The sequence below is a fragment of the Apteryx mantelli genome, chromosome 1, assembly GCF_036417845.1.
Source record: "Apteryx mantelli isolate bAptMan1 chromosome 1, bAptMan1.hap1, whole genome shotgun sequence".
In the NCBI taxonomy this organism is placed as follows: Eukaryota; Metazoa; Chordata; class Aves; order Apterygiformes; family Apterygidae; genus Apteryx; species Apteryx mantelli.
The window spans coordinates 197,255-211,631 of NC_089978.1; the positions used below are offsets into that span (position 1 = coordinate 197,255).

The 14,377-nt window shown below is 56.4% G+C and overlaps 1 protein-coding gene across 3 annotated transcripts; it reads left to right on the forward strand.

The window, feature by feature from the left end:
* The first annotated feature begins 14 nt into the window (after nucleotides 1-14).
* LOC106497746 (F-box/WD repeat-containing protein 7-like) lies at nucleotides 15-13,165 on the forward strand. 3 transcript variants are annotated; one of them, XM_067300982.1, is made up of 13 exons: nucleotides 15-175; nucleotides 2,353-2,526; nucleotides 5,732-6,040; nucleotides 6,967-7,049; nucleotides 7,353-7,491; nucleotides 8,030-8,164; nucleotides 8,268-8,391; nucleotides 8,563-8,699; nucleotides 10,528-10,641; nucleotides 11,165-11,346; nucleotides 11,633-11,858; nucleotides 12,252-12,462; nucleotides 12,660-13,165. In XM_067300982.1, exons 1-13 carry the CDS (start codon nucleotides 44-46, stop codon nucleotides 12,926-12,928), a joined length of 2,235 nt encoding a protein of 744 aa, XP_067157083.1. In that variant the 5' UTR covers nucleotides 15-43; the 3' UTR covers nucleotides 12,929-13,165. The 3 variants fall into 3 exon arrangements, with proteins under 3 accessions (XP_067157083.1, XP_067157143.1, XP_067157225.1); XM_067301042.1 differs by having other exon boundaries at nucleotides 2,353-2,478; XM_067301124.1 differs by lacking the exon at nucleotides 15-175 and adding an exon at nucleotides 365-1,087.
* Nucleotides 13,166-14,377: the final 1,212 nt, after the last annotated feature.

The following is a 14,377-nucleotide window of genomic DNA, read 5'->3' on the forward strand; positions in this document are numbered from 1 at the left end:
GGGCCTGCGCGGCGGCGGCGGCGGCGGCGTTTCCTGCCGGGGGATGTCGGGGCCGGGCGGCCCGGGCCCCGGCGGGGGGAAGCTGGACATCAACCGCGCCGGCGTGGCCGAGCTCGAGGGCGCGCTCAGCGGCATCGGCCGCCGCCGCGCCCGCGGCATCGTGCGCAAGAGAGAGGTGCGGGCGGGGGCGGCCCGGCTTCCCGGGGCCGCGGGCGGGGGGCGGCGGCGGCGAGGGGCCGTGGGGGGGGGGCTGCCGGACCCGGACCGGGGGGCGGGGGGCGCCGGGCCGCCCCGGCCGTGCCCGGGGGAAGCGGCGCCGGTACCGGCGGCGGGGCGGCCCGTGCCTCGGTGTCCTGCCCGCCCAGGGACACGGCGACATCAGCGCGGCGTTTGGCGGAGGCTGCGCGAGTGCCGCGGCTGCGAGCGGGGAGGAGGAAGGGCAGCGCGTGTCGGCCTCCTCGGCGCTGCCCGGCGCGGGCGCGCCTGGAAACGGGGCAGCCTGCTCGTTTTTGGGGCCTTCCCCGCCTCGCTGGGCGAGCAGCACCTCCGCTGCGCGGCGCCTGCGGAGCGAGGCCTCGGCTGCTGCGCGCAGGGCCTTGTGCCGGCCACGCTCGGGAGCGGCTGGAGGAGCCTTTCTGTTCCCACCCCGGGTAAACAGCTCCCGTCGAGGTCTGCAAGCTGTCACGGGAAGAACGAGGGCAGGTACCTCCCCGCACGGGAGCCTCCCGGAGCAGGCGAGGCGAGGTCGGAGTTCTCCTGCGGGAGTGCTTCCCTTCAGCCAGGCCAGCCTCAATCTTTAGGTTCCCTGGGGGACTCAAAGATCTGGGATTTAGGGGAGAGTTTTCAGGGGCTGGTGGCAGATGATGATGTTGCTTGTTAAGGGCAGGAAAAATGAGTTTGTGCATGGAATTAGCAGGAGCACGAAAGGGTGGGAGCCCATCTGGCGTGGTCACAATAGGTTGCCGCTTGCCCGTGATTGACTGTTCGACTCTATCATTTGGAAATGACAGAGTAGGAGAAAAGCCTGAGCGTACTAGTCACTTGCAGGATGACTGTGAGCTGCCAGCATGACACAGCTACGGGAAAGGTAAATATGATCTCAGGCTGTGTCTGTCATGGCGCTTTTAGTAGAGGCAGGGAGATTAATGTCATTTTTATGCCCTTAATGCCATAACGAAGCTGAAGCTGGAAGAGGCTGAAATACAGTCTCCTTGTTCAGGTAGGAGTTGACAGAGGAGAGAGACAGGAGAGAGCAGGGGAGTGGAAGACAAGAAGAGGTTGACTTTTTTTGGCTTGGAAAAGAGGAGGCTGAGAGGGGCAGGGTCACTGGCTATAAATACAGCTGGAATGTAAACAACACGGAGGCAGAAGAGTAAGAGCCATTTAAACGAAAGGATAGTGTTGATTTAAAAAACAGGTGAGAATGAACTTGTAGAAATAAAATTCAGTATTAGAGCATTGGCTTGGGCAAAAAGCACTTATTGAGAGTAAGTAGCAGAACTGACTTAAAATGATGCAAAGGAATTCGAAAGGATGATAGGAACCTTGACTTGGCCTTGACATCTATGTTAGGTGGGAAGGAAGGATGCTTTCCCCCGGGATCATGTTCCCTTTGTAACAGTCCAACTGTTCCCACTGTTTCTGGGCCCTTATATGTAGACAGATTCATGGCAGAAGCCAACGTATGGTGTAGGTAGGATCTGCTGTAAGTGGTTCTGGGTGTCTGTGGGGCTGAGCGTTAATGCTTGACCTGGTGTTTCGCTGGGTAATAGGTGCCTTGCACACACGTGTGCATGTGCATGCGCTCGCATGGCAGGAGGTGGGGGCTGGTTTCTTCCCTGGAACTGCAGACAAGGGAGATGAGCTGTGTGGACCACTGATGGCTCCCAGTCTTGGGACTAGTTAGCTGGAAGCCACAGTTCTCCTTTCTGAGCTTTTAGCTTTTCCTTTGAGGCACCGTTCCCTTTGGTAGCAACAGCTTTAGTGTTATTGCCCTTTCCTTACAGGCGTATGTGGCTAGGCACTGTAGTTGTTGCTCAGGACGGGGAAGGTTTGTAGAAACATTTATGGAGGATTACAAGGGAAAGGCTGTTTTGGGCAAAAGGTGTTCCTTAACTTTGATGGGAACAGTAGTGAGGACTTGAGCCCTGCTGTGACACCCCCAACACACGCACACACCACCAAATACTAAAGGGAGCCTGTGGCTGTAATTGTAGTATAGGCTGATAGGTCTCAGATCACCTGTCAGGTAACAGAGTCTATCTGAAGAGGATATGAGCACGCTTGGTCCTGCCTTGAGGCTGATCCCTGGGTCATCCAGCTCCGTATTGAATCTTGCTTCTCCTCTGACAGGAACTGAAGGGCTTCAACTCACTCGATGATCTTCTTCATGTCAAAGGCATCACCACCCGCATCTTGGAGCTGAACAGTCAGCGGATGACTTGCAGAAGAAGGCCAAGCAGTGAGGAAGCTGCTAGGGTGAGCCTTGGTCTGCAGGGGGACAGTCCCAAAGTTCCTGTGCCTCAGGTAGGAAAAGAAAGGTAGAGTCCCCCTTCCCGCCTGATTTGGAGGTAGTCCTCCCTCCGGCAATGCAGGAATTAGGGAGAGGTCTTTTGTGTTGGGAGATGTGGCGGCTGATAGAGGGGCAGAGGAAGTTTACTGGAAAAGAGACATCTCTGCTTTGGCCTCTGGAACAAGGAGGCTAAAAAAAGACATTTAAAAAGTCAAGTGATCTGTCTATGATTTCCCTGTAAGACGGCAGTCTGCTTAGGAGGAGCATGCTGACCAGTGGAGGCTGAGATACTAAGGGCCCAGCTGGCTCTGTGGCCTCAACGCACGTGGTGTCCCGCCATAGGGCGCGGTGGCCCTTGAATGTAGAGCACTGCCTGGAGCTGCTCTGGCTGCTTTGATGCATCTGCCCCAAAGTCTGATGTGTCTGCCCCCAAATCCCTAATAGAAACAATGACCTGGCCCCGGAGGATAGTCATGGCTTCCAGAGGTCTCCCCACCCCAGAGCTGCTACCCGTCTGTAGGTCTCCTGCAGAACGGCTTTTAGTGTTTAAGTTCCACTAAAGTTCCAGAACTGGGTGTGGAGAGAAATTCTTCCCCTAAATTGACAGCTGAGGAGGCTGGAGAGCCCATTTCTCTTGCCAAGTTCTCTACCCTGTTGTCTGCCTTGTCTGAGAAGAGCAGTGGCCAGCACGCTGCCTGCTTGGGCTGGCACGCATCCAGCTTGGCTCTGGGGACTCCTTCAGGAAGTGCATCTTCCTGCTGCTGGTGTCTGTGGGGCTGAGGAAATTCGTGCACCTGGGGGAAGCTCTGCCCTGCTCAGCTCTTGAGCATGCTGTGTAGGCAGAGGAAGGTGGTTAGGTGAGAGTGAAAGGTGTTTTACTGCCTGAGAGATACCGGTGCCTGTTCAGGATACCCCTGTGCTGCTTCAGTACGATGGTCCCACGGTTTGTGACCAGCCAGGACCTAGATCTGACCCCCCAGCTCTGGATGCTAGAAGAGATGCTTCAGAAACCTGGGCTCGATGCTCCCTCCCCAAAAGACGTATGCAGATAGGGCTGTTGTTTCATGCCTTCCCATCTGGCCACTTCCTCTCTGCCCAAGAGTCCAACCCTGTTTCAAGCCCGCCTGCGGAACAGGGTCCAGTCCAGCTGGATGGTGCGAGGAGATGAGCAGTCTATCTCTGATCTGGGGAATCTGCCCAGGGCTAGACACTGGCGTGCACTGGGGCCCTGGTTTTGAATGTAAATAAATCCAGTCCTGACCGCACTAATTGCTGCACTGCTTGGTAGGAGCCATTCAGAGTACCAAGCTTTTTCTTCACCTGGATGTATTTCTGTGCTGTGACCAAATCATCTCTCCGTTTCTTTTCCTCTCCTTCTGTAAGGTGTTTCCTCCAGCCTTTCAACCATTTGGGGGAGAGGGCTTAGCAATATCTTCAGCTTTTCAGCATTCTCTTAAAAATGTGAATTGGGCATTACAGGACTCCGCTGTGCAGGGTAGCACAGGGGGTAGTATTGATTTCTTTTTTGCCCTTCTTCTCAGCCTGAAGCCTGTGCCGAGTGCAGCCTCTCAACTCTTTTCAGTTATTGCTTTACAGGATACGCAGTCCCTGATGCCTTGCTGGACCTGCTTTCCTTGTTCTTAGATGGAGGACGTTGCCTCTGGCTATATTGAAATGTATTTCGTTTGAGTGAGCCCAGCTTACCAAGTGATGCAGACCACAGTGTGTGACTGTCCTGTCCTTGTTACCTACCTGAATGTCAACCTCAAAATTTAGTCAGAAAAGATCTTACTCACTTCCAGATTATGAATAAAGCAAGTGTTGTCTAGTGGGTTTTTTTTTTATGGGTCTGCACTAGGCCCCCCCACTAGAAAATCTTCAGTTCCCCAGTAACAGGTACATTTTGAGATCTGTTAACTGGCCCTTTGCTGATTCAACACGTTTCATCCAACAACCCTTTTGAGGCTGTGTGTGTGTGAGTTCGTCACATCTGTGTAATTGCTTTTGTTAACCTAATGTAACGCTTGAAGGAATAAAATCAGCTTTATTTGAAAAGACCTATTTTCATAAAGCCTCATCAACTGGTACAAAGAACGTTCCTGTCATTTGGCTTTTACCAGTTGAATCCTGCACCAGCTTTTCCATTAGCAGATGTTAGGCTATGTAAAGACTTGGTTTGCTCTTGCCTTCCTCAGTTTGGTCACAACTTTTGCACTCTCCCAGTCTTTGCGATTTCTCCTGTGTTCCAAGATTTATTAAAAATTAAGAGATCTGGGCTAGTGGTCTACTTGTACTGTTTTCTAGGACTTTTTGGTGCAAATTATCCTGGCCTGCTGATTAAAGGTACTTTACTGGTATACTGGAAAATATTTCCTCACTCTCATGTGATACAAGGACATTGTTCTGTTTCTTCTAAGTAGTTACAGAATGCTTCTGCTTTTTTGCATTGTTATTCACAGTGCTGCTTTCTTTGGGGAATAAGGGTCCAGGTGGCCTTAGGTGGGGATGTGGTACTTGTTCCCTCTCCGGTAAACTTTACTCCTGGTCAGATTGGCCGGAGGGCTAGGACCTTTGTGAAGTGATCTTCATGCTGTAGTGAAGGCTGCAACGCAGCATGGGCTAGTCCTCCTTATTGGTGCCAGGACCTCTCCCAGGGACTGCAGCTTGCACTGGGGCCCACATATAGCAGCTTTGTCCCCTGCTTTGCTAAGCATAGGGAAGAGTGCTGTTCCCAGCTCCAGGTAGGGAAATGGTTCAGTGTGGAGATGAAGAGGTAGAGCACAACCAGATGTGGACTGATGGGCAGTGCTGGTGCTGGGGGATTTGGTACCGTTCAGTGGCTCTGGCGCTCCCGTAGCGTTTCCTGCTCAGCTGCAGAATTGTTGGATGCCACATAGTTGGGTCGTGTGTCAGCGTGCCTCCCTGGGAGCTGGGAAGTGTCCTGTCTCCAGAGCTTTCTTGGCTGTAGCTGCCCCAGGCCCTGGAGAGCACCTTGGCTCAGTAGTCTGCTCCCCTCTTCCCATCTTTGGCTCTGCTAAGCTCATCACTCCCTCTTTGGGACTGCGGAGGAGAGCCCTCGTGTTCCTCAGACCATTGCTCTGCCTGGCAGTCCCCTTGGCTCGCCAGTGCGTCCCCTAGCTTGGGACCCCGGGGTGTTCTGAGAGCTGGGGGGCAGAGCTGCAGCAGACAGACCTGACCCTGCATCTCCCTGTGTTGTAGGTGCTGGCTGAGGAGGAGGAGGACGTATCGGCCCCCTGGGAGCCAGAGCGCTCTGGGAAAGGGAGCCCGGGGTCAGGACCAGAGGCTGATGGCTCCCCTGAGCAAGGGGCGCAGGAGTCGGTCAGCTCCAGAGCCCATGGGGAGCAGCAGGAGGAGGAGGAAGAGGAGGAGGAGGAGGAGGGGAGCTGCTACAGCGAGGAAGGGGAGGATGGCAGTGATGTCTACTTCTATTACACCATTGGTGAGCGCTGGATAGACTACCTGCAGCGGACAGAAGAGGGTGGACTCCTCCGCCATGTGCGGCCCAAGGTAACCTCTCTGGGATTGCTGTCCTGGGCAAGGGCTTCGCCCCGAACGGCGGGGCTCCCCGTGTGGTTGGTGGGTTTCCCCAGCAGGAGCTGCAGGGCAGAGCCTGATCGGGGCGGCAGGAGTCTCTGCTGAGGGGATCAGGCTGAGACCGTGGGGAGGTTTCTACAGCATGTGGGCGTTGCGGTGAGAAGCCTTAGCCAGCCCTGAGCATGAGGCTACAGCTGGTGCCAGGGAGCAGTCACTGGAGGAGAACAGATCCCAGCTTCCTACCTGGGCTGGGAGCAGCCCCATGATCACCTTCTCGTGGCTGCGAGCGCTGGCTAGTAGCCGTCCCGCTGTAGTCACGGTTGCTGTTAACCTTGTGCTGCTTGCCTGGGGTTAGGGGACTGTCATTCTCTTTGCGGCCATGTCAGGGCACAGTCTGCCAGGCATCCTGTCACAGCTGGGAAGTGTAGCGTGGTGTGGTGCTGAGCAGGTCCAGGGCCTGGCTTTAGGACTCGTTTGTCAGGAGACTTCAGCGTGCCACGTTCCCTGCTCAGGCTGCAGAGCTGCCTGCTCCGTGCTGGGTTACGCCTAGGGAAAGGCCAAGCTGGTCTACTGATAGGTTTCCTCAGCCCGTTTTTGTCCCTGTACACCTGCTTTGCTGACTTTTCCCCGTCAGGTGTGATACTCCCCTCGGAAGGGCCAAGTTCCATTTCTCCCCCAAGAAGTTACCGCTTGTGCCAGCTCTAGAGCTCAGGCGTCCTTCAGCTTCCCTCTGCGGATCCTCAATACGAGCATGGGCTTGGAAGAGTCCCTAGACTTGGTCTCCTGCTCTGTCACTTCTGCTAGAAAATAGGTGACCCAGGATGTATGCAGAGGGCTGTGCTCCACCCTGCTTTGTGTGTACAGAGGGCTGTGCTCCACCCTTGCTCTTCCCCTTGCAGATGAAGCGGAAGTCGGAGAATGGCCTGGATGGCAGGGCCCTCTCCCCTGGCAAGAAGCTGTGCAAAGGCTCCGAGTACAGCAGGTAAAACGAGGCTTCTGCATAGTGAGCTACAAACTGATCTGGCTCTGGGAAGTGGGGAGGCCTTCTCTTACCCATCTCATCCCTCCGTCATCTAGGCAACCTGCTGTAATGCAGGTTGGGGTGAAGGGACTGCGTTTGTAGCTGTGGTCCCCATGGGAGCGATGGGCCAAGAGGTTAGCTGGGGGAAGTTTGTGATTTGTAGCTTGTACGGACCTTGGTTCTGAGAACTGTTGGCATGGCATGGCCCAAAGTAGCGCTGGCATGTCTCACCTTTGCTCTGGTATCTCCTTGGCTGTGGCCCAGGACCCTGGGTGCCTGCATGCCCAGTCCCACCACGACCTTCGGGGACCTGCGCAACGCTAAACCAGGTCAGGCCCGGCGCCGTCGCATCCCCTCTGTAGCCCCCCCACCTGAGCTGCAGGACTGGCTTCGCACCTTCCAGGTAGGCACGTGAACCTTGCCGAAGGGCTCATCTTGGAGGGCACTGAAAGGTTCTGTGTTTGAAAGGCAGGCGGGGCACAAGGGAGGTGAAGCCCTAGGCAGTCTGGCTGCCTGGGACCAATCATGGGCAGGAGGTGGGGTCCCACAATGGATTTTAGCAAGTTTTTGCCTCAGCTAAAGAGGCGCAGAAAAGGTGTTAGCCCACCTCTGATTCCCACAGGGCGGAATACCCTCCGTCCTGGGATAGCGTTGTCTTGTCCACCACCGCAGAGCACCTGTGTTCCATCCCATGTGGCTGGTGGAGCTCCCAGCACCATCCGTTTGTATCTGCAGCTCCTCTTTGTCTTGGGGTCTAGGCAGGGGATCCCTGGCCTGCTCCAGAGGTTTGGCTAGCCTGTCCTCCTCTTCTGCAGCCCAGGTGGGCTGGCTGGTGTCTCTGCTGGGCTTTGGGGGGCGTAGGCACCACACGGAGTGGCAGAGGAGGCTGTGAGGGCCTGCAATGTGTGCAGGCATCGTGACTGATGTGCCCCTGTCCTCAGCGGTGGAGTGGCCCAGAGAAGCTGCTTGCTCTGGATGAGCTCATTGATCGCTGCGAGCCCTCCCAAATCAAGTACATGATGCAGGTCATTGAGCCACAGTTCCAGAGAGACTTCATTTCCCTGCTGCCCAAAGAGGTGAGTCAGGGCAAGGGACATGGTGCAGCAGCCCTGGTGCTGCTCATAATTACCAGCCGTAGGGGCCTACTGTTACCGTGTGACTTGGCTTCCCTTCCCGCAGCTGGCACTCTACGTCCTCTCATTCCTGGAGCCTCGGGACTTGCTCCGTGCTGCTCAGACCTGCCGCTACTGGAGAGTCTTGGCTGAAGATAACCTGCTTTGGAGAGAGAAATGCCGTGAAGAAGGTAAAGATCCATACCTCTGTGGTATGTGGCACATCGTGACTGGGATCTGCAGTGGGGTAGCCCACAGCTCTCACAGCTGTGCAGCATCTTAGCTCCCTCGCTAGGCTAAGGGCAGGGAACCACCCCTGTACTGTGGCAGAGTCTGCATCCTGCTGTGTCCTCCTCCCACAGGCATAGAGGAGCCCTTGAACCTGCGGAAGCGGCGCCTGCTGAGCCCTGGCTTCATGTACAGCCCCTGGAAATTCGCGTTCATGCGGCAGCACAAAATCGACATGAATTGGCGCAGCGGGGAGCTCAAAGCCCCCAAGGTGGGTGCCTTCAGAAGCCCTTGCAGAGCAGCGCAGGCCCTAGAGATTTGACGTGTAGGAAGCCAGTCCAGGAAGGAAGTAGCAGAGAAATATCCATGGCCAATAGGGTGGGAACAGCACTAAGAAGCTTAAAAGTGCCTCGGAAAAGATTCCCATGTCTGGCCTGTCTTTCTCAGTCACAGGCCAGAGACATTCACCCAGAAGTATTTGAACTTTAGCTTCCTTGAAGCTGGAGGTCCTGCCAGCTGCCCGCGACTCCTGTCCCTTTCCACAGCAAGTGTATGCACAGCGCGGCTCATTTGAAACTTTTCCATGGGCTGCAGCTGGCAGCACGGCTGATCTCAGGCATTGCCACAGTGGGTGGCACTGGACTTCAGCTCTGCCAGGATCCCTAAGTGAAAGGGTCACCCTGAACCTCAGGGCAGGGGATTTATTTGCATCCGCTACCTCTCTGAGCATCCACGGCAGGGCTGTAACCACCCTTGCCATCCAGGCAGCGGTGCAGCCTTTCTGAGGGTCAGCCAGGCCTTGGCCCTGGTACATCCTATAACAGCAGCTCTTAGAGTGTGGTGCTGGTTCTGCTTCTCCCTGACCAGGGTCCCTTCCTGCCCCTCATTCCTGGATAGAGCAGAGCTCCAGCCACCCCTTCTCCCTCACAGCCTCTCAGGTTTCAGTCTCAGTTCTAGCTGCTTTCCATATCCAGAGATTTTCTTCCAGACCCCTGGAGTTTGCAGGCCATTTTCCGAGTCCCTGCCTCTGCAGCACCTCGGGTGAGCTGTGGTGCCCTGTGCCGTGCAGTCCCTGCGGGGCTGCATCGCCGAGCAGCAGGTTGGCACCAGGTGACCCCTTCCTGAGGCCCCGAACACCCTGGTCTCTGCGCCCACCATGAGCAGAGCTCTCCAGGGCGCTGCCCGCAGGGACGCCTGTCCTGTCCCTTCCCCTTGCTGAGGGGAGGTTGAATACGTTCCCTGCAAATGGCAGCTCTTGGCTTGTTTTCACACTGAGTTGCCGCTTGCCCTCATGCTGCCCGTCCTTGTGGCTTGGCCAGGTCTCTCTGACGTGCCTCCGTGTTGCCTGGGGTCCTGCCTAACCCATCTGATCTCTGCCTGCCTGCAGATGTTGCTCTGTCATTTCCCCCCTTCTCTGCCCCCATTTCACATTTGAGTGTGTTGAGAAGGTGGACGCTAATGCAGAGCTGTGTGGGCATTGCTTGCCTTCCACCATGAGGAAAATGGAGCTGGTAGTCCTAAATGTGATCTTTCTCCTGGCCAGCCAGTTTCTGATCTGAGACAGAATGTCAGCTCTGACCTCAAAAGCTTGTGCAGCCTTAATAGCCCCAAAGTCCAGTCCATGTTTCGGAATTCCCTTGTGGCTCGTTCTCCCCTAGCAGTAACCTCCAAATGCCCCCTTTGGCCCTTCCATAGCTGCTGCCCAGCTGAGAAGCTGCAGGGAGGTGCCAGTCGTTACAAGGAGCGATCTGTTCTTCCTCCCTCCCACCCCCGCAGCTGCTGCTGCCCCATGCTCCTGCAGTCGCCACAGCAGCTATCGGGATGGGGTTGGCATTTTCCCAGCTTCTTAAGAGAAGCTCTAAGTGGTTCAAAGTACACTCCTCAGAGGCTCCTGCCAGAGCTGCTTGTGCAACACTTTCCTCAGAGTCTGTTTTGAGGTGTCCCTGGGGGGGATAAGGTAGGGCTACCCCAGAGAGAAGCTCGTATTTCCAGGGTTGTCTCAATGTGGCAGTTTCCCTGGCTGTGCCCTGGTGGTTCTTCAACATCAGGGGCTCTGAGTAGCCAACAGCTCCCTTCTTATTATGCTGTTCTCTGCACAGGTGCTGAAGGGACACGATGACCATGTCATTACCTGCCTGCAGTTCTGTGGCAACCGGATAGTCAGTGGCTCAGATGACAATACGCTCAAAGTGTGGTCAGCTGTCACTGGAGAGGTGAGCTGTTGTCCAGAGTTACGTTATAAGGCTGCTGCACTGGTGCACTGAGAGCTGTGCTGCTCCTCTGTAGTGCCGCAGGGATGGGTAGAGGTGTGACAGGGGTCATGGCCTTTTAGGTGGGTTTGTCTTGCCTCTGGCAAAGCGTAGCTGAGGAGAGGATTTGACAGTTCTCATAACCGCAGGAGTGATTGGGAAGAGCTGTCTTAAGCTAGAGGCCAGGGTGGGTGCAGTAACAAATGAGCAGGAGCTGGCCACGTGTGTGTTTCCACTGGAAGTCAGCAAGTGTGGATCACCATCCTGGAGATCCAGAAAGGGCAAGAAACTCCATTGGTTTTAGGATAGCAAGCGATCGTTATGAGAAGGCTCTGTTGTGGGTTCCTGAGTTTGCAGGGACAGGGATTGCTGACCTGAAGAGCCTTGCCGGTCCCCTGTCCAGAGAAAGTCCTACACTTTGCTTTTCCTTCTTGCTGTGGTGTTCAGCCGTTCTCAAACCAGCATCTCATTGCGTTGTTCTTGGCAGTGTGTGCAGACACTGGTTGGCCACACAGGGGGTGTCTGGTCCTCCCAGATGAGGGACAGCATTGTCATCAGCGGCTCTACAGACCGGACGCTCAAAGTGTGGAACGCAGACACGGGAGAATGCGTGCACACGCTGTATGGGCACACGTCCACAGTGCGCTGCATGCATTTGCATGGAAACAGGTATGGGGGGCCTGGGCTGGTGGGTGGTGTGGGATTTGGGGCAGGTGAAGGTGCAGAGGTGTTTGGGGCCTGGGCTGGTGGGTGGTGTGGGATTTGGGGCAGGTGAAGGTGCAGAGATGTTCAGGGCTCGGGCTGATCTGTAGCTGAAAGATGCTGTGTGGGATTAAGTGTCCATGGGAGAATAAACTGGGGCTACCCAGCGGGAAGCTGCTGTTTCCAGGTTTGTCTCAGTTGGGTGAGATCTGGAGCTGGCACAATCAGGCTCCAAGCGCACCCTTGCCCATAGGGTTGTGAGTGGCTCACGGGACGCCACGCTGCGCCTCTGGGACATCGAGACTGGGCAATGCCTGCATGTGCTGATGGGCCATGTGGCCGCTGTGCGCTGCGTGCAGTACGATGGGCACAAGGTGGTGAGCGGCGCATATGACTACACAGTGAAAGTGTGGGACCCTGAGAGCGAGAGCTGCACTCATACGCTGCAGGGACACACAAACCGCGTCTATTCCCTGCAGGTAAGATCCTGGCTACCCTTTCCCTCCCGCTCATATGCTACAGAGACACAAAAGCCATGTCTGTTCCTGCAAGTGAGAGGCTGTCTCCACCCCCACCCCACCCCACCCCACCCCACGCACATGTTGCGGGGAAACACAGGCCGTGTCTGTTCCCTGCAGGTGAGACGCTGTCTTCCCTCCCCCTTCCCCCTGGCCCCTCACATGCACCTGCACTGCAGGGACCCACAAACCATGTCTGTTCCCTGGAAGGGAGACAAACGCGCGCTCTGATTAGCCAGATGCTACATGAGCACATCACTTAATCTACTCTGCCCTAAATCCCTGGTACGATCCTGCCAAGAACGCTCCTCCCCTTGCCGGGCAGGCTGTGCTGACCTGCATCTCTCTGGGCAGTTTGATGGGACACACATCGTGAGTGGCTCTCTGGACACGTCAATTCGAGTGTGGGATGTAGAGAGTGGAAATTGCCTACACACTCTTATGGGACATCAGTCACTCACGAGTGGCATGGAGTTACGTGACAACATCCTGGTATCTGGCAACGCTGACTCCACAGTCAAGATCTGGGATATCAAGACGGGCCAGTGCCTGCAAACGCTGCAGGGTGAGTGCAGGGGGATGGAACAACTGCCCCTCACAGTGGGCGTTGGAGAGGGGTAGCGTTGTTTCTAGCTGCCAGATAGGGCAGTGGGCACGACAGATGATGCCCAGGTGTGGCAAAACCAGGCAGTGGGTGTTGCTGAAGAGCCTGGGATTGGAGATGGGAGCATAGGATGGCTAACAGATATCCTCTGCCTCCAGGGCCCAGCAAGCACCAGAGTGCCGTGACCTGCCTACAGTTCAGCTCCAAGTTTGTGGTAACCAGCTCAGATGATGGTACTGTCAAGCTCTGGGACCTCAAGACGGGCGAGTTTGTGCGCAACCTGGTCGCATTAGAGAGCGGGGGCAGTGGGGGTGTAGTGTGGCGAATCCGCGCCTCCAACACCAAGCTCGTGTGTGCGGTGGGCAGCCGCAATGGCACAGAGGAGACCAAGCTGCTGGTGCTGGACTTCGATGTGGACCTGAAATGAACCTGGCCAGTCCAGGCTGGGACGGAGGGTCCCGCGGGCTGGGCATAGCAGCTGGTCTTGGTGGGGCTGGCCCCGGAGCAGGCACTAGCTCCCCGCGGGCTGTAAATACTGTATGCAGCTGTCTGGGCCTTATTTATATATGTGTGAACTCCCTGTGGGGAGCCTGCGCCCGGCTAGGGCATTGTACAGAGGAAGCAGCATGTTTTATACACACTAATATATCAATTTATTTCTGTACCTGGGGCCTGCTTCTCCACCCCTACTGTTCTGTGAGCCCTCCCTGCCTGGAGCTTGTTGGCAGCTGCAGGCTATCCTGTTTGAAGCGGAGAGGGAGCAGGCTTTCCCTTAGTCACTGACCCCAGAGACCAGCTTTCTTCTAGGACATACATGCCCTTTCCTGGTGGAGGGCCCTCTGCCTAGAGTCCCCCCCCGCGGACTCCAGCTTCTCCTTTATTTTGGGCATGGCAGCCGGCTGACAATGTGCACGCGGCGCTGTGCGCACAGGGCTGGGGAGCTCTCGCACGGCAGTACCACGTGCAGCACAGCCCGGTGGCTGGCCAGGCGTGCGGGCTCATGAAGCTGTCCTAGGAAGACGGGGCAGCGATACCGTGTCTGGGAGGGAGCAGTGCTGTGAGCTGCCGAAGGTTTTTCCTTCTGCACTGCCCTGATCCAGATGGGGGGAAGCAGACAGGGCTGGGCAGAGCAAGCGTCTCGCAGTGCCGCTGAGCGTGTGTCCCGCATTGCATCGCGTACCTCCAGGCCTGTCAGGAACAAACCTGTCCCGGGGGGTGCAGCGGGAGGCAACAGGCTGGGCAGCACCTGGAAGTGAGCAGCAGGGAGATGAGCCATGGCCTGAGCTCTGCTGCGGAGGTGCATATGCCCGCGATAGGGAGGGTGGCACTACCTGCTGGTCCAGCTGGTACTGGTCCAGCTCTTGCTTCTCTGCCAGGGCTGCTTCCTGGAGTAGTGCCAGCGGGAGGCGGCGCGGGTGCTGGAATGCAGAGAGGTGATAAAGCGGCACGGGCTGTCCTCCCATTGCGTCCAGGTAGCTGCACAGCAGCTGGCAGCGACTCTGTAGTGTTTCCAGCCACTTGCTTGGGACCCGTGGCCCTGCGGGAGCATAGTGTAGCCACAGCTGTGGCAGACGTCCTTGTTGCAGTGCCGGTAGGATAGCAGTACACCGGGGTGACTGGCAGACCCCACCCTTCAGGCGCTCCTGCACACAGCTGAGATCCCTTTCCACCTGGTGCAGTAGAGCCAGGAAACTTCCACGCTCCTCTAGCAGGAACTGATGCAAAGGTCCAGGTTTGGGCTGGGATTGTCCTTGTGGGAGATTACTTCTGCCTCCTACCTCCCATCCTTGCATCTGTAGGTCCTGTTGCAGCCCTGCTATCAGTGCTAGGCCCTGTTCTGCAAACTGCCTCAGGGCCTCCTGCTGCTGGCTGGCTG